Here is a 24994-nt window from a genome sequence, read left to right as displayed (position 1 = left end):
CAGGGGAAAAGCTTATTGCAGCCGTGGCCCAGCTGTGATCCTCGCCACAGAAGGGGACTTGAGTCAGGTGGGCGGTCCCTGTCACGGCCCCTTCCTGGCCTGCACTGCTCTTAGTGGGAGTGCCTCCAGCGTTTCACCACGGTCTCAGCGCTGCAGCTCCATCATGTTGCTTGTCTCATCAAGGATCAGTTTGCTCCTTATTTACTAAACTTAATACTTTTTTATCTTTGTATGGCAAGAAATGTATGTCATTTCATTACTTGCTCAATTTGTAAAATATTAATTGCTTTTTTCCAAGCAACATGGTTTTGCCTTACATTTTATTCATGTGCTTTTGGTGATTATTGTGCTTAAGCCAGATTCTCCCAGCACCTGAGATAAGCCTTGGAAGTAGATATGTTGAAAGGTTGCTAACTCAGGTGCTGTGGGATGAAGGAAGGAACACTGAGCTTGAAGGAGGAACTCCTGGGTTCGTGGTCAGGCTCCCCACGTCTCATTTCGGGGCAGGCGTGCTGGTTGCCCACCCACTCATGCTCTTCCTTCTCGTCAGAAGGACCCGGTTATGTCCAGGGATCAGGTGGTGATGTGCTGCAGGGTGGTGGCCCCCATCTTCCAGGCCCAGCCATCCACGTCATGGTTCGAGGACTTAATCCTAGTATTCTGTTTCCCTTGGGATTAATTTAGACATGGGCAAGTGACCTTCTCTGACCATGAGATGTGGCCAGCTGGCTTCTGGAAAGGATTTCCTCTAATGCAGGGAGACAAGAAAGGAAACCAAAAATTTTTCTTTGCTTCTCTCTGTGGTCATGTGAGAATTTAGTACCTGGTGTTTGTCAGGAGGTTATGACAGGAAAAGGCTAAAGATAAGTCAGTTCACCATTGGGACCACTTAAGCAATGAAAAAGCCTGGGTCCTTTTAGGCTGTCTTTGGGCCCTTGCATTAACCAAACTCAGAAACAGGCTCCTCTGGACCGGGGTTTCTCAGCCTTGGCATCACCTCCTGTGATGGGATGGGGGTGCAGTCCTGTGCATTGTAGGAGGTTTATCAGCATCCTGGCCTTTTTGCCCACCAAATGCCAGCCCCGCTCCCCCCATGACAGCCAGAAATGCCTCCAGACATTGCCAAGTGTCCCTTGGGGGAAAAATTGCCCCAGTTTGAGAGCCACTGCTCTAGACTTTGGGTTGTGAGGTGGTAGGTGCCTTCATTAAGACTTGTATAGTCAAATATCCTATTCTTTACATCCAGAAGCTATTCTGTAGCCTTAGACCATCCTTAACTCATGGGAGCACGTTTCCTCTGTGGGCTGATGCAGGCACACTTCTTTCTTGACAGTGGAGATGTTTGTGTGTCCTTAAAAGGTGCAGAATGTCCTGATCCGCACCTTCACCGTTGGCATTCATGTGGCTCTGGCTGGTGTCAGGCTTCTGTGGAGTGACTGTCGAGGACTTTCTGTCTCCCCGTCTGCACAGGTTTCATCCTAAGTACGGACCCTCCTTGTATTTCTGAGGAGGTCGTGTTCTTCCAGTGCCTGCTTTATGCCGGCCACGCATTCTGCCTCTCGGTCCTGAGCACCCTGGGCAGTCTCACAGCTGGTGGGCTTTGGAGAGAAAAGGCAGGTTTGGGTGAAATTGATCTGGAGAGAGTGAACCAGGCTCTCATGCCTTTGTCACCATTTCTGCGTGATCATTAGTGACTCTGCCACCTAGACCTTGTTTTTTCACTGTTGCGGATTTGTGCAGAAAGCTTGTCTCAGAGACGGGAGCGCAGGGGAGTGCCCGGAGGAGAAGGACCGAGGGTCGGATTCAGATCTGATGGAAAGGACAGTGCCTCATGGGAGAGGTGTGTTCCTCGCCTCCCAACTTGAGACCGAATTACATTCCTTGATGCTGTCGCTGTGCGTGCTGGTCACACGGTCCTGGTGCCTTCTGTTGCCTGAGGCCCTCGTGGGCTGGTGGAACCCGAGCACACAGGGAGGACGCGTCCGGGCTCTGAACCCACTCTGCGCTGGCAGTGCGGATGGGGACGTGCGGCTGGGAGGGTGCCTAGAGAAGGCTGCTGTGTGCGGAAAGGCGCAACGATGAGTCTCGCTTGATGCCGGTTCTGCCCTCCGGGGTGTACGTTTTGCAAAATACCAAGTTCTACCAGTAAAACTTAGAGGGCTGAACCTTGTTTGGGATTTGTAGTGAGATTCTGTCCCCATGATTTTCATTTTTCTCTCCTGGCTCTTGACTTTTAACAAGATGGTTATTAGGCTTTTGGTTTATTTGTTAAATATATCATTTATATGTGGATTAAAATAAGTTTAAAGGAAGGAAAAATAACATTTCCATACATTTTGTTATCTACTATCTGAATAATGTGCTTCCTTTTATTATTGTATCTATTGCACAGAATGTGGTTATAAATCCTTACCTATTTCAGTATTCTCTGCATCGTGTGTTTCAGGATTTAGACTGTATCCTGGAGGGTATGTTTGCCCACGGGTTCGTTTCCCTTTTGTGTGGTTTACTGTAGAGCTCGGTGGCCTGGACCTCCCCCATCATTTTCCATCATGAGCCCTCGAAAATAGAGTGACTCCCTTTAGTGAGCCCCTGATACATGCTTCTCACCCATTACTTTTCAAACCTGGAATCCTCCAAAGTCAGTGCCATTCAGCTCCTTTTACTGATGAAGACACTGAATGAAGCTCAGACTTGCTTGAGGTATTTCCCAGCTCTACATGCAGTGTTTCAGCTCAGCCAGTGCCCCGCACAGCCCAGGAGGGAGGGGGACATGTGGACGAGAGGGAGGGCTGAGGACGGGCACTGCTCTCGGCAAAGAATAAAGCCTGGAAACATGGAAAGTGCTGGAAAGCATCACGGTAGCCCATGAAGTTTCTCTGTGGGGAGACAGGGGAAATAGGTGTCAGTGGTGTCAGTCAGTGTCTTTTACAGTCTAAAGGGAGTAAATTCAGAGGTGGGGAGTTGAAGAGTGATATTTGAGCACGTGTGTTGTAGCCTGCCTTCTGTGAGGCGGCGAAGTGTTTGTTGTAATGGCTTAAGAAGCAGTTTTCTGACCTAGTGTTAGATTCCCAAGTTGTGTTAACCAGGAGGTGAGATGGCCCCTGGTGCTGTGTCCTGTGTGTGTGCACGTGCATTCATGTGCATTCAGTGGTGATCCTGCTGCACCAGGGAGCGGACGTGGAGTGAGCACCCCGGATGCTCCAGCTGCCTTTGGAGTCTGACCCGCAGGACCAGCCTGTGAGCGGTGACAGCACGTTTCCTGGGTGAGAAGGTGGAGCGTCAGCTGGGCGGGCCGTGCCTTTGCCTTTCAGCCATGCTCTCGGAGGTCTCCAGGCGTGTAGATGGTCACTTTTTAGTCATCCTCCTGTGCAAGCAGCATGGTATTCAACATAAGGTAAAACTGAGCAAGAGACATAAAGTGAAGTTTAAGACATTTTTAAACAACAAAAAATATATCCTAATGGGTCTCTAACTGCTGTGGGTGGTTGAGTCAACCAGAGAACTCTGTGCCCTGCTGGCAGCTCTACCACGGGCTGGGACATGGATGTTGTAACCACGCTGAGAGTTGGCTGATTGGGTGCACGGCTCTGCAGGTTTGCTCTAAGCGTTCAGCAGGAAGCAATATAGTGACCCTTCCGTCAGTGACCTTTTTGAGAAGGAAGCTCTTCCTTTACAAAGGAGTTGTACTGGTGTCACTGCCCTGGTTGAGCCAAAGCTGGCCTTGCTGGCTCCCTGTGAATCCCAGCTCCCTGCAGTGGCTTTCAAGTGCCTTGATGACATGTCTGTTTCCCCCACCAGCCTCTTGCCATCCCCCGCCCCCCCAAGCTGGCGCGGTGGCCAGGTCACTGCCTTTTCAGGGACGGCCTGACGCTCTCCGCCGTCAGCATGGCCTACTTTAATATGGGACGTCTTGGCCCGTTTGTTATTGCTCAGTGTCTGTTCTGTCTTCATTCTATCTGAAGAGCACTGTTGGTGTCCCCTGGCAAGTATTTAATGAGAGTTCAAGCCTGTGCCACCTGGTCGGTCTGACTCACTGTACAGCTTCGTTTTTGTGGCATGAAATGAACATCCTTATAAAAATGACCGACTTCCAGTAGGAAGACATGCCAACGTCTTACTATTTGCTTGATGAGAGACAGGCTTTTAAATTGGCGTCCTTACGTTCCTTTACAGACAAGCATCTGGCATTCTGAAGCCGGTGTTACCACTCTCTGCACGAACAGGTTTGGGCGAGCTCTTCTAGGAACGTTTAAAGGAAACATTTAAAATTTTATTTTACAGGCTTGAACATTTAAAAATTTAATATAACTCTCCTCCATTCGTATTGTTAAATTATCTTAAAAATTTTTTAAATTGTGATAAAATACAACATAAAATGTATAATCTTTACCATTTTTAAGTGTATTAAGTTACTTTTTGAGTCCACGGTCTACCCTTTTGGAATTTTTAATCATGTTTCTTGCATAAAACTGTTCTAAATCACGCTGGGTGTCCTGGAGAATATCAGACTGTCAGATTGTGTCATGACAGAGCAAAACAAAGTGAAACACAGACACTACCTTGGGTGGGGCAAAGTGAGACACTTCCTGGTCTTCATTAGGGGAGCTCAGATGTGCTTCAAACCTTTTTTCTCAAATTTATATTTTATTTTTTATTATTTTGTTCCAAGTTCAGCGTGCTGAGCCCATGAATACAATGAGATTAAAAATATTGTAATTATATCGTAATTATAGCTCAAGGAATACCTTTAAAATTCTATAGTGTCTGAGTGAAATAAATAAGGAAGTTTAATTTCCCGTCTAATCATGTTTTTCCTTTCTGGTTAGCACTTTAAATAGTAATTTTGAAAACATGGCCATTTTTTCCTTCCTAATACGTCTGTTTCCCAAGATATTTATTCTACATTTGTAGAAGAACATTTCTCTTTCTCTCTTTTTTTTTTTTGTATACATCATTTTTATTCAGTGTTTAAAATATATATAGAGATTATATTAAGCTTTCTGGCCAGTCATTTTGAGTTTCTGGCTTCCTGAAAAACACAACCCAAACAATGAAACTTCCCTGGAAACGTCCCTGAGCTTATCTCACGGGAGAAAGGGTCTTGCCAAAACAAAGGCCGGGATGGAGGCAGACAGAGGACGGCAGAGCCAGGGTGGCCCTCCCTGACCTGAGCCAGGGGCCGGCCCTGGCAGCTCTTGAGCAGCTGGGAGGGGCAGGAAGAGGAGTCAGGCACTTGCAGGCGCTGGAGGGTAAGACACAGTCGAAGGGGTTATTTTGCTAATTAAGGGTTAAAAACTCACACTTAGGCGAGGCTGGACTGAGTCCCTGGGTCCTTTCAGGATTTGTTAAAAGGAGTCCCTTTGTTCTGTGCTCAGGAAAGAGTTTTCAGTTAGTCCAGCGTGTGAACAGCACTCAAGAGTTCACGGCCCTTGCGGCTCAGCCAGCAAGAGCAGTTGGGTGACACAGTGTTCGTTTCTCCTTTCTTTTTTGGCGGTAAACTACACATAACATAAAATTTACCATTTAAACTATTTTTGAGTGTACAGTTCAGTGGTATTCAGTGTGTTTCGTTGTTATGCAACCATCACCACCATCCATTTCCAGAACTTTTATGTCTTCCTGAGCTAGAAACTCCATATCCATTAACTACTCACTCCCCATTCCCCGTCTCCCCAGCCCCTGGTCACCACCAGGAACCTCATATAAGTAGAACCATACAAAATTTGTCTTTTTGTGTCAGGCTTATTTCACTTAGAACAGTACCTTCAAGATTCATGCGTGTGGTAGCCTGTGATTGTATTCCATTGAATATATAGACCCCATTTTGTTGATCCATTCATCCATTCGTGGGCCTTTGGTTGGTTTCCACCTTTTGACCATTGTGAATAATGCTGCAGCGAACGTGGGGGTGCAAATACCTGTTTGAGTCCCTGCTTTCAGTTCTTTTGGGTGTGCATCCAGAAGTGGAATTGGGAAACAAATCAAATGTTTAACATTTTGCACCCTTTTACATTCCCACCTGTGGTGCGCAGCACTCAGCGTTGAAACCTCCTAGGGCAGGTCTGGTCCAAGTAGAGTGTCATCTTTTTCAGAAGCAGTGGCAGCTGTGGGCATCAGGCTTGACCCCACCTCTCAGAGAGGATGCAGCAGAATCCCTCCAGTTTCCTACCAGAAATGTGTTTGGGAGCCTGAAGTGGGCTGGCCACGTTGACCAGGCGCTTTGCTCACGCCCAAGGGGGCTAGCTTGCAAATAGGGGAGCTTCTGAATCCAGGGTGTCTGACTGAAGAAAGCCACTGGGCTGAAGCAGCACATGGAGCTCTGAAATTGTAGCAGCCTGAGAGGAAATGAATCATTAGATAACTCTTGCCCTCTTTTAAAAAGTTTGCCTTAAAAATCATGGAGCTGTTCTCCTTGTAAATAAAAAATATTGCCTGCCATATCAGTAAACAAAGGATAACGGATGTTGCAGCCATCAAGCCATCACTTTGCAGCCATCCCAAAGGTGAGCCCTGAGGGAACTCAGGATGGAAACTGAATGCCTGGCCATCACGCCCTCAGCCACTGCAGCACCCCCGGCAGCACCCCCGGCAGTGCCCCAGAGGGGACTCGGGTGTGGAAGAATGGGACACTGGCCCTAGACAGCTAGGTGCACATCGAAGGAATGATTTCAGTGAGCCCTGACTCTTACATCTTCCCATACATAGAAAAACGCTAAATTCCTTAACTTGAGATACCTGGTTTTCTTTAATAGTAAAGTCTTTGTTGCAAAAGCTCCCGTATATCCTGGCTCCTCCCCTGCCTTTTCGGAGCAGTCCCTCAGAGCGATCTGAGAGGCTGTCTCCCTAGCTTGAAGTCCTCAGAAAGTCTGCCTAATAAAACATAATTCTCAACTTTTAGGTTGTGCCTTTTTTTCAGTTGACACCCTTGTGGCCCATGGATTAATCCTCAGTGAGACAAAGGAAGAGTCTCAGGAAGGTAGAATTTGAGGTGCTGCTTGGTGCTGCTCACGTGGAAGGGGTTTTAAAATGGGGTCCACACCCCATTTCCCGTGTAGTTAAGTCACACTGTGGGAGGTGGAGTTCTGTCGAGGGGAATCCTTTGCTTCTAAAAGAGCTTTGGATCTGTTACATGGAAACGTTTTCACCCGGCTATTCTAATCTCCAGTCTTAGCCACCTGCAAAATGTTTCTTTAGAATTTTTTTCATTAAATATCCTTTAAGAAATAAAAATAATTTTTCCCTTTAAATCTTAAATATTAATTACTATGTACCTTTTCCTTTATCATCTTAAAAGGAAATTTCAGGTTCTTCAGCTCCACCTCTCATTATATGCAGTTTCCCTTTGACTTCAGTGTCTCTCAGAATTCTCATCATATTTTGGGTCCACGGTTGATCTCACCTCCAAATATACAACAATTTGAGTTTTTCTTTTTCTAGGACAATATATTTCTCGACCTTTCTCATAAACACATCTGACTAGTGTCCTTGTTTGCTTTTGTGACATAAAGGGCAATATTTACAAATGATTGGATTTCAGTCACTTCTTTTAAAATAAGGTGCATTTCTGTCTCCATCTTTAAATCTGGCGCTTAGTTTTCAGCTTGTCATTATACTAACAGGAGATGTCTGTTGATTACTTATGCTGTGGCAGGCACTGTGCTAATTTCTTTACATGTGATGTCTCATCGGATGCTTGCAACTCCGTGCGGCATCATTATCCATTTGAAACCGCAGCCCAGAAAAATTAAAGAATTTACCCAACAGATGACAGAACTGGAACTCCAGGCTGCGACCTGCAGGCTCACAGACTTAAGCCAGGCATTATAATAGCCTCACTCTTGTGTGTTTGTTCAGCCTCAGTTTTGAAGCATGTGGTAGGTGCCAGGCTATCTATGGGAAGTGTGATAACAAAATCATTATGACCCAGACACAGGGGAATCAGATGTCTTAACCAGTTCAAGGAGCAGGCTCGCAAATTCTGTCTGCCCAAATCCTGACTGTAGGTTTGATAAACCTGGTTTGTGATCTCTGGGTGTCTCTGCTCTACTTCTGAACCTGTGTGCTTCCATCTAACTTGCCAATCTGATGGGTAAAAAGGATGGCATTTCCTAGTAGTTTTAATTTGCATTTATTTTTAATCAGAAAGGATGAGTATTTTCTCATTTTTCTAAATGCTATCGGATTATATCTTTTGTTCTTGCGTTTTCAAGTCAGCTACTTTCATCTTCAGTGTACCTTTCGGTCAAGAGGCACTGACTCCCCGATTCAGACACACTGTATTTGCTTGGATTAACATGGGCAGCATACAATGAACAATCCATTCCACATGTACTGGTCACTGGTTATGTTTCCTTTTCTAGTTAAGTGGAATGACAAATTTAAATGAGAAAGAAATAGCAACCAGCCTCGTTCCTTTGAAATGAATGGTTGTGGTTCCTTGAAATCCCATTTATATGGGAAGAGGTGTATCAGTCAGCATAGGGAAGGTTCCATCATGGTAACAAACAGTCCCCACACTCAGTGATTTTTACCACTTGATTGAGTTCTGCCTAGGTGTAGGTCAGCAAGTGGTTTCTGTTCTCTGTAATTTCTCAGGGACCCAGGCTGGGAGGGACTTCAGCTCAACCCACCTCTAGGGTGGGGAAGGAGAGCCCCATGGGTGAGTAGGAGTGACACATCATTCCACTCATCTCGCTGGCCAGAGTGAGTCATGCTGCCCCGCCTGTGCTCAAAAGGGCAGAGGACTGGGATGCTGCTACTGCCCAGCCCGGGGGGACCAGACACTTGTGAATCCCAGGTGACCACCTTAGCAGCTGCAGCACAGCTTTTACACAGCACATAGCAAAAGTCCTTAGAATACACTAAGCAAAAATGAGATCATGACTTAAAAAGCAAAAGCCCTGCCTGACCGAAAGAACAGGTGAGCACAGAGTTTCGTTCTCCTCCTCTGGATTTGTGGAGAAAGCCCACCACCGCACCCACCTCCGCATTATCGATAAGCCAGGTGAGCCCCAGACATGGTTTCCAAAAGCTGCGTCTTCAGGACTGGCCAGCTGATCCTTGCTGAAGCTGGGTGATGGGTCCGTTGCTGTTCGACATGCTTTTCTGTATGTTTGAGAATGTCCGTAATGCACTGTTCCCTGTGAGCTTCCCACAGTCATTTCCTCTCTGCCTGAGCGTCTCAGTTCTTATTTTCTGTTACAGTGTGTATTTTTGGTCACCACTTCAATTTTCTGTTTGACATAAGCACATTAAAAAAAATTTTGTTGGCTTTTCCCTTTGTTTTAAGCTATCAGACTCTCTTAAATAATGTTTTAAGGTATTCCTTGATGACCTCTAGGTGTGGCTGGTTTTTTTAAGATACAGTTGCATTGAACTGAGAGTTCAGTTTGACCACATGCTCTGATGAAAAATATTACTTTCCCTCTCATCCCTCCATCTCCTGCAAACCTCAGTGTAGGTTTTAGAGGAGGATCGTTTTCTTTGCTCATAGAGAGAAAGCCATCACGGCCCTACGATCACACCGTCCGGGGACCAGCGGTTCTGACATGCGTGTCCTGTGACGTTGTCCCAGGATGCCTGTCTCGTGGGAGGCGGTGTGCAGAGTGCTGAGGACAGCAGAGGAAGGAGATAGGCCTGGCCAGCAGGTTGCTCACCGCCTGGGTCAGCCCTGAAGCAGGCGTCATTAGCACAGCAGAGTCAGTGACAGACGTGCACGCGGATCCCGGCAGGGCAGCAGCTAAATGAGTGTGCCCTGCCCGGAGCTGGGACCATTCTGCCCGCTGGGAGGGGCTGCTGAGCTAAGTCTCAAGTGAGGAACATTAGCACAGCGGAGGGGAGGGACGTCCTGGCTGAGGGCCAGCGAGGGGCGGGCTGGAGTGCAGGTGGATCTGTGTTGTTAGAAAGTTTGAAGCCGAAGCATGAGAGATGGAGTGTGGGAACTGGGCAGAAATCACGCTATAGCAGCCTTTGAGTGGCTTTTTAAGAAGCATGGACTTTACCCTGCTGGCTTTCTGTAAATATTTGTGCGAGTTGTATGGATTGTTCCACTGTAATGACGACACTTGGTATCATAAGATTGAGTCTCGAGGACCCACCCAGTGCCCTCCACGTGGTCACCTGCAGCCATGAGGGGCAGCATCCATCTGCTCATGCCCCTGGCAGTATTTCCTGGGTGCGGCAGGTGCCCAGGATGCTCTAGTGCAGACAAGGCCTGTGTCCTGCTGGAGGAGGCCTGGCACGGGAGGACTGCCACTCGGTGCCAGCACGGTTCTGGTTTTCTCCTGTGGAGCCCACTGGTGAAGATGCCAGGAGTCACAGCCCAGAAGTGTGCCCCCTTCTTTTCTGTGGTGTCCCTCACTCAGAGCCACTCGGCTCTGATGCCAAGCTGGGAGAATGATGGGGAGATCTAGGGCTTCCACGCACACAAACAAGAGTCTTTGTGGGGACAGGAGCTCTGTGTCCTGCTTAGTCTCATGTGTAGACCAGAGGCTTCCCCAGACAGAACCACACAGCCCTCACTGGTCCATGGGCTTCCACGTGTGGCCAAGAAGCCGACCTGATTGTGACAAAATCCCTTTGGAGGAATGCAGGGTTTCCTCTGCCCTCAGCTCTGGTGCCTGCCTCATCTCCAGCATGGCTGGGGGCTTCCTGGCCCCCCGGCCCTGATGCTGGCTCGTGGTCCCCACCGCCTGCCCCCCGTGCCGTCCCTGTGTCCTCCTGTCCTGTCACGCCCGATCTCTTCCAGCCACACTGGGGCCTGCTGGTGTCCCCTCAGCCCCCGCAGATGGACTCTCCACCGTCAGCGTCACCGCCTCCTTCCTCACGTGTTTCTCCTTGTTTTCCAGGCTCTGCAGAGTAACCTGAGGTATTCCTTGTTGCCAAGACGGCTCCTTATCAGCAAGAGATTAGCTCAGTGCCTACATCCTGCTTTGCCCAGTGGTGTGCACTTAAAAGCCCTAGAAACCTATGAAATTATCTTTAAAATTGTGGGGACCAAATGGCTGGCCAAGGATTTGTTCCTCTACAGGTACAGTAGCTGCCCCACCACATTCCTTTTTTATTACCTGAGTAATCCACATTTCAGTTCCCAAGATAAGACAGTGATAAACAAGAAACATACAGCGGGCATGTAGAATGGCTCCCTATAAATCCATCACAGGAGGAAACCAGAGCTCACCTTCTGGAGTGTGTCCTGCCTGACTTTTCTTTAAGTTGGAGTGTCCCGTCCAGACCTGTCCCCTGTGCTGTGCTCAAGGCACGCTGTGACCGTCTCATGACGAGCAGGCATCTCCATCACCAGCTTAGATGGTTGGCTGGCTGTTTCAAAGACCCCATTGGGCTGGCTGATCATTTGGAGCTTCCAAGCAGGTGTCTCATTATCCCCTCCTCTTCTTCTGTCCCCAAGCTGTGGGTTGTTCCCTCTGCTGGCGCATGCAGCCATGTCGGTGCGGCCCGTGCTGCTCGGCCTTTACGAGAAGTACTTCCTCCCGCTGCAGAAGCTGCTGCTGCCCAGTCTCCAGGCCTTCATCGTCGGCCTGCTGCCCGGCCTCGAGGAGGGCTCGGAGATCTACGACAGGTGGGTCTCGTCCAGAGCTCACGGCCGTGCCCGTCCAGGTGGGCGCGCCGCGTGGCTCGGGTTGCATTCCGCCGCTTTATGAGAAATGGGGAAGAAGTGCAGAGACGTGCGGGGGAGCAGGACAGGTGCAGGAGTCGAGGTGATGCTTACATTTCTGTGCTGGGCTCCGCCTGGCACAGTACCCGGTGCCCCTGGGAACTCCCTCCGTGTCCAGGTGAGGGTCAGGAGGCAGGAAATTCCCCAGAGTCGCACCAACAGTGGGTGGCAGAGATGGGATTCCACCCCCGTGTCAGCTTCTGAAGTCCTCCTCCTTCCTGTTACACTAGGCTGCTTCCAAATAAAAGGGCGTGGCCAAGTTCCAGTGGCAGGTAGGGCACAGAACGGTGTGCAGCTAAGGATAGCTTGACAAGTTTCAGTAGCACCTTGGAGAAATTTGTAAATCTCACACGGTAGTATTTATCTGTTTGTTTCGGTCACTGCTTAGGTCCAGGAGAAAGCTGGTATCCATTCAGACAACTGAGGATACAGAATGTCCTGTTTTTCTGGAGAATTACAGTGCAGGAACTCACTTCCCATGTATTAACCATTCTAAGTAATGCCACAGTGACTAACTTCAGTTCATAGGACCTGTTTTCAGAGCCCACGCACAGCCTGACTGGAGGTTTAGGAACCTTTGTGCTTGCGAAAGTTTCCATCTGGTTACACAAGGCACTGCTCTTCCCGCCAGAGGCCCCAGCCACACCACCTTTGCCTGTTGGGTTGGCTGTGACTAGGGGGGTGGGGGGGCAGGGGGTGTGGAGTGGAACTGAAGGATCAGTCCAGGGTCTAGTCAGAACGATCCCCTCAGGGAAACCAAATGGTCAGAATGGTTTGCAGGATTGTCACTGGTGACCAAGGACGCATGCACATCACGAGCATGTGTGCTGGGATTTGATGTGCACTTGGGCCATTTCAGGCTTTCACACAGAGCAGGTGGTGGCTCTTGACTTTCCAGTGGGGAGGGAGTCCACCTCAGCAGTGCACTCAGTCACCAGGATCCACTTCCCTGGGAGGCAGGGCCTGTCTCTGGACCAGGACCGTGCTCTGCGAGGCTGGGTAGGTGTGTGGGTTAAGGAACGGTCAAGGTCACCTGGGGTCAGCAAGAAGACCATTACCAGACTCTGTCTCTTGATTCCTGGTCTTAGGCCCTTTGTAGAAGTTCTGGTCCACTTATATTTTCCTAACAAGTGTATGTGTGTGTGTGTGTGTGTGTGTGTGTAAATACTTTTCTCCTCGTCTGAAGTTGAACACATCAGTTCCTAAAGTGTTTTGCAGGTTTTAAATCTGCAAGAGTGAATCACACCAGAAGTGTGTCAATAGCAGTGTGTTTCTGTGTGTTCTCTTAGTTGATAAATGAGTGTTCATTTGAACAGTTGCTGAAGTTGCTTAACACAAGTGTTTTCTCCTAACATTGTAATTTCTTGACGTTGAACCAAGAGCTGAGTAAAGCTGCATGAATCACTGAGTAGATGCAGCTGTGACAGAAAACCCAGTCCAGCGTCTGCAGCTCTCAGAAGCTGTTAGTGACAAGCTTTCCGAGGCAGAGGCCAGTCAAGGGTTGTGTAGCCTGAGCGCACCTGTACAGGCAACAGCAGTTAGGTGACTGCATGTATCCGTGTTAGTTTGAGAGAGTTTGGCAACAGTTTCTTCCCCAATGTGCTTAGGAATTGAGTCAGACCCCACACACCGCCCCCAGTAAATACTGCGCAGAGAGACAGGAAGGGAGAGCCTGGGGCGGGGGTCACAATGGCCAGGTTGGTGGAGGATGCTCGGGTTGGTGAGGCGGGTGATTCACGAGTTTCGTGGAGGCGGGGACTGTTCCTGGTCTGTGCTTATTAGTGAACCGTAAGGAATGGAAATTTTGGCCAGTGTTAGGACTCATGATTCATTCACCCTGGCTTTCTAACCCTTTGATGCCTGAGAATCACTGCCTGCCAGAATTCCTTCTTTAAAGTGCCCTAGAAGTAGCCACATGGCTTTCGTGTTTTGCTGTACTGAGAAAACAGGATTAGCTGGGGCAGGTGGACACTCACCTCCTATTCTAAGAGGACGGAGGAGAGAGAGGCGGTTGTTTTCAGTGGTCAGTAAGCAGGCAGAACCAGCTCACCAGAGATTTCTGTGATTTTTGTCCCCCAGGGGACATTTGGCAATATCTGGGCACATTTTTGGTTGTTATAACTGGGGAAGGGAGGGTGCTGCTGGCATCATGGGAAGGTGCACGAGGGGTGAGGCTAAACACCCTTCAACGCACACGTTTGTCTCACAGCAGAGGATCCAGCCCCAGGTGGTAACAGTGTCAAGGCTGAGAAACCCTGATTTAAATAGTAGTTGAAAAGTGCTTATTGACCTTTCTTTCTGTTGATGCCAGGCACCATGATGAACTCTGCTAGTTATAGAATTTTTTGCTGCTTATTTGGCATCTGTCTGTCAGTGATGGTGCAGGGCGCTGTTGTCACATCCCTGCTCATTCAGATGATCACACACCAGGCTGTTCAGTCTCGTGACAGCTCGGCAAGTGGCCGCACAGCCAGAGTTGTGAGATGCTTAGGACTAAAGGCCCGTGTCACTCACTTCTGTCAGTTGAGCAGAGAAGAGTGTCCGTTTTGGTAGAGTGAGCTTGTGTTTGCAGGGGGCACAGGAGAGCAGCGGCCAGCGTGGCCAAGGAAGGATGGAGAGAGTGGAGGTTGGGGTTTGGTGTGTCTCTTTTGTTTTGGGTTGTAGGGTGGTTTTGTTTTTCTTTTGGTTGTTAGTTTTGAATAGAAAAGATTACCATTCTGGATGCTAAACTGAGCACACGTAATTTGGAATTTCACAACTGAGATGATGTAATTCTTCTGTAGTAGAAGTTTAGCTTCTAACCCCAGTTATCTTGCTGTTTACTCTGCTCTCCATAGCAGTCCTGTCATAATTGCCATTTTCTGAACTGTAGTATCATTTCAGTTTTTAATATCCATTAATATTTTAGGATAAAATAGGACTTTGTCTGTTTATTTAACGCTGCATTTCTTTCATAAAGAAAACCAGCCAGTGCTCTCTGACTCCTGAAGGAGGGAAAGTGTAAGGGGTGTCCCCAGGCTCTTTGACAGCGGAACCACTCCTGTGGAACAGCTCAAGTGGCCGGTGTTCCATGGGACGTACTTTGGGAATACGCTGTCCTAAGCAAGGGGGACGTGATAGCAGCGTGAGCACTAAGGTGTCTGCGCTGGGTTTTATCTAAGTGTTGGTGTTCTTGTGATAGGGATCCTGGAGAGAGAGGACCATTCCAGGGACTTCCTAAGTTACTCTGTTGCTGTGGGAATCTTCCTAGCTCAGGACCATCCGGTCTGTCCAGGGGACACAGGGATCCATCTGCCCGATTTACGACAACTGCTGATTGGAACTTCTGCCCAAAATTAGGGCCTTTGGTTGTTTTCAGAGCTGGGCAGAGATAAGCTCCATTTGTTTGCTCAGCCTTGATAGGAGACCAGTTGATACCTTTAACCACTAAACCATGTCCTTGTCCTAAACGTTTGGCTGTCCCTCCTGCTTCTCCATTTCGTTTGTTCTGAAAAGATGATACTCTGCGTCATTGGCTACAAATGTTTTATGAGTCCAAATGGTCCAGACTAGCTTTAAAAAGAACAAAATTCATTTTTAATATCAAAAAGTAGTTGACATTTTTTTTGTATGCAGTGTTTTTTTAACATTTTTTATTGATTTATAATCATTTTAAAATGTTGTGTCAAATTCCAGTGTTCAGCACAATTTTTCAGTCATTCATGGACATATACACACTCATTGTCACATTTTTTTCTCTGTGAGTTATCATAACATTTTGTGTATATTTCCCTGTGCTATACAGTGTAATCCTGTTTATCTATTCTACAATTTTGAAATCCCAGTCTGTCCCTTCCCACCCTCCGCCCACCTGGCAACCACAAGACTGTATTCTCTGTCTATGAGTCTATTTCTGTCCTGTATATGCTTTGTTTTTGTTTTTGTTTTTTAGATTCCACATATGAGCGATCTCATATGGTATTTTTCTTTCTCTTTCTGGCTTACTTCACTTAGAATGACATTCTCCAGGAGCATCCATGTTGCTGCAAATGGCATTATATTGTCGGTTTTTATGGCTGAGTAGTATTCCATTGTATAAATATACCACATCTTCTTTATCCAGTCACCTGTTGATGGACATTTAGGCTGTTTCCATGTTTTGGCTGTTGTAAATAGTGCTGCTATGAACATTGGGGTGCAGGTGTCATCCTGAAGTAGATTTCCTTCTGGATACAAGCCCAAGAGTGGGATTCCTGGGTCATATGGTAAGTCTATTCCTAGTCTTTTGAGGAATCTCCACACTGTTTTCCATAGTGGCTGCACCAAACTGCATTCCCACCAGCAGTGTAGGAGGGTTCCCCTTTCTCCACAGCCTCTCCAGCATTTGTCATTTGTGGATTTTTGAATGACGGCCATTCTGACTGGTGTGAGGTGATACCTCATTGTAGTTTTGATTTGCATTTCTCTGATAATTAGTGATATTGAGCATTTTTTCATGTGCTTTTTGATCATTTGTATGTCTTCCTTGGAGAATTGCTTGTTTAGGTCTTCTGCCCATTTTTGGATTGGGTTGTTTATTTTTTTCTTATTGAGTCGTATGAGCTGCTTATATATCCTGGAGATCAAGCCTTTGTTGGTTTCACTTGCAAAAATTTTCTCCCATTCCGTAGGTTTTCTTGTTTTACTTCTGGTTTCCTTTGCTGTGCAGAAGCTTGTAAGTTTCATTAGGTCCCATTTGTTTATTCTTGCTTTTATTTCTTCTAGGAGAAAATTTTTTAAATGTATGTCAGATAATGTTTTGCCTATGTTTTCCTCTAGGAGGTTTATTGTATCTTGTCTTATGTTTAAGTCTTTAATCCATTTTGAGTTGATTTTTGTATATGGTGTAAGGGAGTGTTCTAGCTTCATTGCAGTGTTTTAATATACACTGAACTGATTATTTAAAAAGTAAGCTAAAGACAGTTTGAGTGATAATAAAAGAGAAAGAGTGACGTTCATCTGACCGTTTTTTTCAAGTACCAGCTGAGTGTCAGACACCCATCTGGACACCCGGGAGTGTCAGCCAACGTAGCGGACCTTGTGGGGATGGTGGGCTGTGTGGTCCCAGCACCAGCTCTCTTCTCCTGGGCTGAGTTTGTACTCAGAGACTGTCATGCATCTCACGACATTTCATCTCTTTTCCTTACCAGAGCTGGATGCCAACACGCACAGAGGTTTAACTTGTCCTCGGCACCACTGCTGGGAAGGAGATACAGGATTTGGATGCCAGGGGCCTGACCCCAGAGCCCTGTGCACTGCACTGGGCTTGTCTTCCTGTAATTCTTCTCTATCGTCTTTGCAAATAGGAAGCATGTGAAAAACGGAGTCACTGCAGATTTTGAGCCAGGTCACTCCTTAAGTGACAGCCCGCCTTGGGAGTTTGCCTCCCTTGTTTTATTGACAGGTGCTGTCACCCGGCCCTCAAGCTTTGGTTTCACAGTTGGCAGGAAAATGCCCCGTCAGCTGCAGGTGCACCCCGAGCAGAGAAGGACCAGGCTTTGGTCAGTGTCAGCGGGACACAAGCTGAGACCCCCCGATGCCCCTGCTCCTCTTAGAGGACGTCCATGAAGTTGCTGATGTCACGTCTGGGCAACCAGAAGATAAGGGATGAATAAATGCAGGTTGTCAGCAGAAGGGCCTCCCAGAGTGGGAGCCAGTGCACAGAGGTGCTGTGGGCAGAGTGACAGGGAAACACTTCCCCAGGCTTTGTGGACGTGCCTTGGAGTGGGAGGCCAGGCGGATTTTGTCCCCAGTGCTTCTGAGGTCCACTGTCACTTGGCACATTTTCGGCTGTGCTCAAGTGAGGGGTATCTTTCTCTTTATTTACGTCTCCAGTCACATCAGCCTTTTATTTTTTTTTTTTGACACCTTAATGACTCTTCATGCTTTTATGTAACGTGGATGATCTGTGCAATGGGACTGCCTCCTGTAAGTACCGTGGCGTCCACAGCCAGGCCAAAGGCGGAGGTGGGTCTCTGTGCCGCAGTGGGTGACAGGACCAGGCAGGCGCTGCCTCTTGGTGGAGAAGCTGCACCTCTCGGTGACATTTGTTTTAGCAAGTTCAGTTGCAGTGGCTGCCAGCAGGACAGACACAGAAGGAAGACAGGTGGCAGCAGCTCAAAATGACAAGGAAGCTGGTGTCTCCAGGGCCCAGGGGCAGCGAGCCCTAACCTGTGCTCTCTCGTCCGCAGAACAGACGCCCTACTCCTGAGGCTGTCCCTGGTGGTCGGCAAGGAGGTGTTCTACGCCGCCCTCTGGGGGAGCGTCCTGGCCAGCCCGTCCATCCGCCTGCCTGCCTCGCTCTTCATGGTGGGCCACATCAGCAGGGGCTCGCCCGGCAGGGAGCAGAAGTACATGCTGGGGACAGACTACCAGCTCACGGTGGGTGGGTGCGGCGGGCAGGCCCGCTTCCCCACAGGGCGCCACTGGGCTGCAGGGGGCTGCGGGAGGTGGTGGCGCCCCGAGATGGGGCCAGCAAGGAGGCAGCATCCGTGTGCCACCAGGGATGGCAGTGTCAGTTTCTATCATACGCATCACAGTTGGTGTATTCAGATGAGTGTTGTTCACCTGAGGACGGCCCTTCCCAGGGCCCTGCAGCTTCAGCGATACGGGGCTGTCACGGTACCTGGAGAACCTCGCACCAGGCCTGCTGCTGGGCTGCAGGCTTGTTTCTGCCCCTGTCCCCGCCTCCCCGGCACACTGCCCACTGCCCACACTGGAGGCCCCCTCCTTCTCCTCCAGACTCTGTCCGGTCCTGCTTTTGCCATCACCCTCTCCTCTGGCTGCTCTTACACCTGGATTGTCGGGGCATCTGCCCCAGGTCCCTCTTGGCTGGCAGCAACATGCCTTCCCATGACCTTGAGAGATGGGCATTTCCCAGACCTGCCTTCTCCTGAAGCTTAACAGATTGTTTAATAGCCTGCAGTCTATCGCCACCTAGTGGTGGGCCCACACTTCAAACTTAAAATGTTCAAAGCTGAGTTCATCCTTAAGAAAGTTGGCAAAAACAACTTGAGTCCATTCCTCTGCAAGTGGGAATAGTAGCTCTTCCTCACGGGGCTCTCGGAGGAAAAGAGTGAGGAAAAGGACCACGAGCAACGCTTAGGACATAGGAGACTCTCATAAATGCGTTCCCTTCTTCCCAGCCCGTCTCTCTCTGTTTGCACCGCCCTGCTTCAGCTTCTTGGGTCTTCCTTCTGGGCAACTGATCAAGTGATTTTCTAACCGATTTCTCCCCCTTTCCTTTCCGACTGCTAAGAGATTTGCCTTGTATAGCTTTGCTCAGATCTGTTCTGTGCTTGAAAAACACCTGGCTTCCTGTTGGCCTTCAGACCAAGTCCAACCTCAATAGTATCCTAACAACCTGCTCCCAACCCACTGGATGCCTCTGTTCCCCCCTTCAGGGCTCTGCGCTCCCGGAGCTGGCTGCCTGGCCTCCCCTGGCGCATCTGTGATGCTGTCTTTGCTCCGGCCAGTCCCCTCTCCCACGCTCCCTGCCCAGCCCTCTTCTCTGTTGTCTCGGTGTATCTCCTCCTCGTCTTTCAAGTTCAGCTTTCCCCCAAAGCTTCGCTGTTTTCTCCAGCTGAAAGAACGCTCCCTTTCCTCTTCCGAATTCTTAGAGCTTTTGGTGCGCATTTTTCTTATGACTCTCATCCATTTTGCAGCTGTACTACGTCTGTATGCACTCAGAAAAGACACTCAGAGTGTGTACTGAATTGGTTTGGAATCCATATGACTGAACGTCTTTGGAGCTTTAGTTTAGCTGTAAGTTCCTGTTGGAACCTTAAGACTTTCCTTTCTGGGATCAGAGAATTTGACGTCTTAGAACCTGACCATCTGGTCCAAACCCCTCCAGCACTCAGGAGAAACAAGCGGTCCATCTTCCTGGTATCTCAAAGCCCCCCTAGCGTCTGGGGCTAGAACCAAGTCTCCCATGTTTATACTTTATGTTCTGTTCCACGTGAGTTAACACAGTGGTTTCAAGACTCCCTGGAGAAAAAAACAGGAGCCAGCACGTGGTGTTCAATGTCTTGGGAATGAAATGTTCACGGTGTTTTGTTGTCTACAGGTGAAGTCCTTATGTGCATCACTGTTGGACTCAAACGTTCTGGTGCAAAGAAATAACCTGGAAGTTGTTCTGTTCTTCTTCCCATTCTATGCCTGTCTGGTAAGCGTTTGTGTTCTTCCAGGGGAGTCGCTGGCCCTACCCGAGGATGTGGGGCAGCGGCATAGGTCCGACTGGTCTTGTCCTGAGTGGGAGGGTGGCCCCTCAGGGATCACTGTTCACTCTCAGTGGATTAAAGGTCCTTGTTCATTTTTGTGAGGATGGTGTTTCCACAGCATAAATTGAATAGCTTCTTTCCCTGGGCAGTGCGGGAAGAACCAACTGCTTTTGAGAACTCCCTCTTTAAGATAAGCTTTGTAGACCGTGGTAAGGAGGGCTGCGTGTCCGGAGGTCAGTAACTTACCGTGTCATCTCCCTGCAGCGAAGTTCTCTGTGTCCTCCTCATAGGATTCCAACGAGAGAGCCGTTCCCCTGCTCAGATCCGACGTCGTCCACATCCTCTCAGCCGCCGCGCAGACCCTCCTGAGGAGAGACATGTCTCTGAACAGAAGGCTGTACGCCTGGTTACTAGGTACTGAGTGATGCAGTGGTAGAAAGTCTAGGTTAATGTGAAAGCTCTGAGTGCTGATCGTGGACTAAGTTTCAGTATCGGTGATACATTCCTGAATCACGAAGTATGGCGAGAGAACGCGGTGACCGAATGGACGCTGGTCAGCTGAGTCCTCCCCACGCCACAGCTTTGCTTGTTTGTAGCCATTCCGTAAAACATAGGGGAGGGACGGGAGTTTTAAATGTTAACTGAATTCCATTTTAAGAAGCTTGAAATACCCTAGAATGATGGTAACTAGACATTATTCAAATAGAAGCCTGTTGCTGTGGAGAAGTTTCATGGGCTGAGAGTGCGTGTGAGAAAAGCGCGTAAACGTGGAGGTCCTGTGTGGATGGGAGCGTCTGTCTCATCGGCACGTTTGGGGAGATCCTGGGATGCCTTTGGCGGGGCGCGGGAGCCCTGTTCCATGTTTCTCTGCACGTGTGTTCTCGTGGAGCCTGTAAACCTGTAGGGAAAGAACCCTTGGCTGTTGGTTGGAAGGCTTCATGGGGACAGAGCCCAGGCAATCACAGGGCTTACTTTCTGAATTTTCTGAATTCTTTCTGAATTTTATAAATTCCCATGTTCACGTGCCTAAGAGAAGGTGGTGCACAGGGCGATGGCGAACAGACTCCATAGCCTTTTTTTTTTTTTTAAGACTTTATATGTATTTTTTAGAGCAGTTTTAGGATCACAGTAAAGCTAAGAGAAGGTACAGAGATGCCCCGTTTACCCCTCGTCCCCCACATGTCCAGCCTCCCCTCCTCCATCATCAGTGTCCCCCACCAGAGTGGCATGTTTACTACAACTGTGGGCCTACACCAGTGCATCCTCATTACCCACAGCCCACCATTTTCATTAGGGTTCTAGTCAGTGTTGTGCATTTCCTGGGCTTAGACAAACGTATAAGGATGTGTGTCCACTGTCATCGCGCCACACGGACTATTTTCTGCTTCACAACTTTTTTTTTTTAAACCCTCAACATAATAGGTCTTCTATCCCAATGTCAGAAAGTCCTCTTTACCCTTTCTTCCCCTAGTTATAAAACTTTCAGAAGTCATAGCATAGAAACTGATAATGGATTTCCTGAAGGGTATTTACAGGCTCTTTAAGCACTTTTGTTAAAAGGATGATTTTGTTAAATGCATACCTCCCTCCCGGTGGGTCTCGACTTGCTGTGGACAAAGAGGACCCGGGACCCAAGTTCAGCCCCAGCTCCAACTTGCTCAGCCCCGACCCCAGGAGTCCAGGCTGTCTGTTTAGAAAGATGCCGTTCCTTGCCCCAGAGGACCTTAAAGACTTACCCAAGGTGCAAAATGAGGGCATGTAGATGAGAATACCGATTTCACATAATGCCGTACGAATAAACACTGGTTTTAAAAAATGATACTCATTCCGTTAGACCCCCTATAATTATACTTGTCAAGGACAATTAGAATGAGTTCTTGGGATAAACTCAACTGATCCGTGTTGAGATGGAATTCTGCCTGTCCAATGCCTGGCACACCTCTGTCAGAAGAAAATGTGACTTGGTTTTGCTGGATCAGATTTTGATTTTTCTGTTGGAGGAATTCTGTTTTTCAGAATGTCAGAGTGTGAGCCCTCTGCACGATACAATGTACTTTAAGGGTGTAGATCTCTTCACAACTCATGGTGCTTATTCTTTTATAGGTTCAGATATTAAAGGAAATACTGTTGTGCCAGAATCTGAAACCTCAAATTCTTATGAAGACCAGTCCTTGTATTTCTTTGAAAAATATTCGAAGGATCTTTTAGTTGAGGTAAAGGAGCATTTCTGGAAAGTAGACCCCAATTAGGACATTCCTGATCAGGGTTCTTCAGTGGAGTTCCTTGTGGGGCTGCAGAGAAGATTTTGGGGCTGTTCCTTGGTACATGGTGGGGAAAATTCCATGTATGGAGGGGGATTGGTTCCATTACCCTCCCTGGACCCCCGTGGATACCAGAATCCCCAGATGCTCAAATCCCTCATGTGTGCAACATGGCCGAGTATTTGCATATAACTTACAGACCTCCTCCCACATACTGCAAATCCCCTCTAGACTACTTACAGAACCTAGTACAGTGTAAATGCTATGCAAGTAGTTGCCAGTGCATGGCAAATTCAAGTTTTGCTTTTGGAAATGTTCTGGAATCTTTTTTTCCCAAATATTTTCGATCTGTGGTTGTTTGACTCCGTGGACATGGAGCCCCAAATACAGAATGCCAACTGTTCTCATTTCGTGGTCTGTGACTGCTTTTACTTCTGTCCCAGAGTATTTAAGAATTGAAACAACTGATAATGTGATACTGTGCTTTATATAATACCCTGATACGTGGCTTAAAAAACAACGACAGGGGCTGGCTGAGATACTGCACCAGAAGCTCCCGGATGCTGACGCAGAGGAACGCCATCACGCGTACCTGAAGCCTTTCCGCATCCTCATCAGCCTGCTCGACAAGCCGGAAATAGGTAACATTAGATGCGCTTTGCCATCAGATGCCAAAGACGGACCACCTGTTTTGGGGGATTAAAACTCCATGAGATACAATCGACATGTTGTTTAGAATATGATTTAATCTTTGGAACCTCAGAACCGTGCAGTACTGGAGTCGTGATGTGAGGTTCACTTGTCATTGTCCGGGCACCACTTAAAAGTTTTGTGCAGTAACCTGAACGTTCCTGTTAGGAAAATAGCCTTTGAGCTCCAGATTGATAATAGAGACCAGAGGGGCAGGACGGCCAGTCAGTCTCATCTGTTCTTTTCCTAGCAGGCTTTAGCCACTTCCTCATTTCTTCTCCTTGAATCTCAACCACGAGCTTGCCTTCACTACTGAAAAACACTCGGCACGCTTCTGCTGGGGCTTGTCGTGAACCAGAGGCAACGAAACGGAAGCATAAGAGATTCGATTATTTGCTGATTCCTTTTTACACAGATGTGTTGACAGACCTTTTGTTTTCTCTGAATCATCCTGTGTTCATTCCTCTGTGTACAGGGGTGGGAGGTCACTCCCTTCCTGCTGGTTGAGGTCTGTGGAGCAGAAATGTCCAGCCGCCTTCTGCCCGCCTCATTGGCAGCTGGTCCAGTTCTTTTGAGCCACCTTAAGCTTTTCAGGGTTGGTGGTGTTTCTTTTGTGTTGTTTTAACTCATCATTAAAAGAATTCAGAATAGGGAAGGTTACCCTGCTGTCTTGGTGTTTATATTGAGTGAACTCTCTGGCCCTGCAGTTTATACACTCTTAAAACATGTGACACTCCCTGCCTCGGCCCAGCAGAGCCCGCCTTGGGCCAGCCGCTCAGCCTCCCAGCCCCAGTCCTCTTACCTGTAATCAGGGCAGCAGAACAATACCTGGTTAAATGGCTGTCCCGAGGATTAAATAAGTTAGTAGTTTTAAAATACTTAGAATGGTGTCCAGCATGTGGTAAGGCCTACAGAAGTGTCAGTGGAAACTGTTTCACCAGTGTTATTCCCCAGCTGAAGGTGTCATTGTCACTCCTAAAGTTTCTGTATGAGACTGCGTCAATTGTCCATAGGGTTGCTCACGGTATGTTTTATACGTATGTCATTTATGGGTTTAAAAGTGGACTGTTCATCTTTCTCTGGCCATTTTCTTCTTCATTGCAGGGCCTCAGGTGGTTGGGGATTTGTTTCTGGAAGTCATCCGGGCCTTTTATTCTTACTGCAGAGATGCTCTTGGCTCTGATCTTAAACTTAGCTACACTCAGAGTGGAAATTCCCTGACAAGGTATGGGCTTGGCTTCTAACTTCCCTCTTTTCCTTCCTCCCTAAAGCCATACTGTTTTTCCCTCTGTTTACTGTAAACCGTGAAGTGCCTCAGAAAGTGGAGGTGTAGCAGGTCAGGCCTGTGCTCTGAAATCGATCAGCGCGAATTGACTTTTTCCTGTTGAATACTGTGAAGAGTTTAAAAGGAGTTTGATCTTGTCTCTGCCCCAGCCCGGGAAGTATAAACCGTGTTTATTGATCAAGTGTGAAAAGTGATTCAACAGCGGCAGCCTGGTCTAGTGTATCCAAACGGCCAGTTACAGGGAGGAGGGCAGGCGGAGATCAGGGCAGGGAGTGGAGCCTGTGGGCACCAGCCTTCAGGGAGACCCGTCAGAAGAGGCGGAGCAGGTGAGGGCTCCCCAAGGGCACATGCCCTATGACCCTGGAGGCAGGGTGAGTGGGGTTTGGAAGACAGCAGACAGGTTATCCATCAACCCTGTGTTTTGTTCTGCTTTTGTTCTTTTTAAGGTAGTACAGCCTCTTCCCTTTTACTTTTACTCTTGATATAATTTCCTTCTCCCTGAATTGGCATTGGGTATGTTGAAAATTTTAAACAATTAGAAGTTTTTTCTCATTTATTCATTGTAAGTGTGCCAAGAGTTTTTAGTGTTTGCTTTTTCTCCCAGAATGAGAGTAGTTTATTGTTTTTCTGGGCACGAGAGGAATACCTGTTCGTTGTAGAATATACCAATATTTGAAGGTATCAAGAAAAATAGATACCGTCCATAATCCCACCGCTCTTCAGAGCACAACGTAAAACATTTGCATTTCTTTCCAGACTTTCAATGCATAAGTACATAGATGCTTATCTTTCATTTTTAAGATGGAATTACAATAACTGTTTAGTTGCCTTTTTTTTTTTT

The 24994-nt window shown here is 47.9% G+C and overlaps 1 protein-coding gene across 5 annotated transcripts in view; it reads left to right on the top strand.

Annotated features, from left to right (window-relative positions):
* The window catches only part of DOP1B (DOP1 leucine zipper like protein B), a 95992-nt gene that overhangs the window by 18920 nt on the left and 52078 nt on the right, over positions 1 to 24994 (top strand). For 4 of the 5 annotated variants that reach the window (XR_012504089.1, XR_012504095.1, XM_074357761.1 and 1 more), the window contains exons 3-10: positions 10851 to 11032; positions 11411 to 11581; positions 17887 to 18076; positions 19764 to 19862; positions 20208 to 20331; positions 22021 to 22130; positions 22705 to 22819; positions 23973 to 24093. Coding sequence is in view for 3 of the 5 variants with exons in the window: in XM_074357761.1 (XP_074213862.1) it covers positions 10851 to 11032; positions 11411 to 11581; positions 17887 to 18076; positions 19764 to 19862; positions 20208 to 20331; positions 22021 to 22130; positions 22705 to 22819; positions 23973 to 24093 (1112 nt within the window). In the remaining 2 variants the exon portion in view is untranslated. Of the gene's footprint in view, positions 1 to 10850; positions 11033 to 11410; positions 11582 to 17886; positions 18077 to 19763; positions 19863 to 20207; positions 20332 to 22020; positions 22131 to 22704; positions 22820 to 23972; positions 24094 to 24994 lie in introns of those variants that run through there. The other variant, XM_074357818.1, reaches the window with a different exon arrangement.

Source organism: Camelus bactrianus, chromosome 1 (assembly GCF_048773025.1).
Source record: "Camelus bactrianus isolate YW-2024 breed Bactrian camel chromosome 1, ASM4877302v1, whole genome shotgun sequence".
In the NCBI taxonomy this organism is placed as follows: Eukaryota; Metazoa; Chordata; class Mammalia; order Artiodactyla; family Camelidae; genus Camelus; species Camelus bactrianus.
This window is presented reverse-complemented; position numbering and strand designations above follow the sequence as displayed.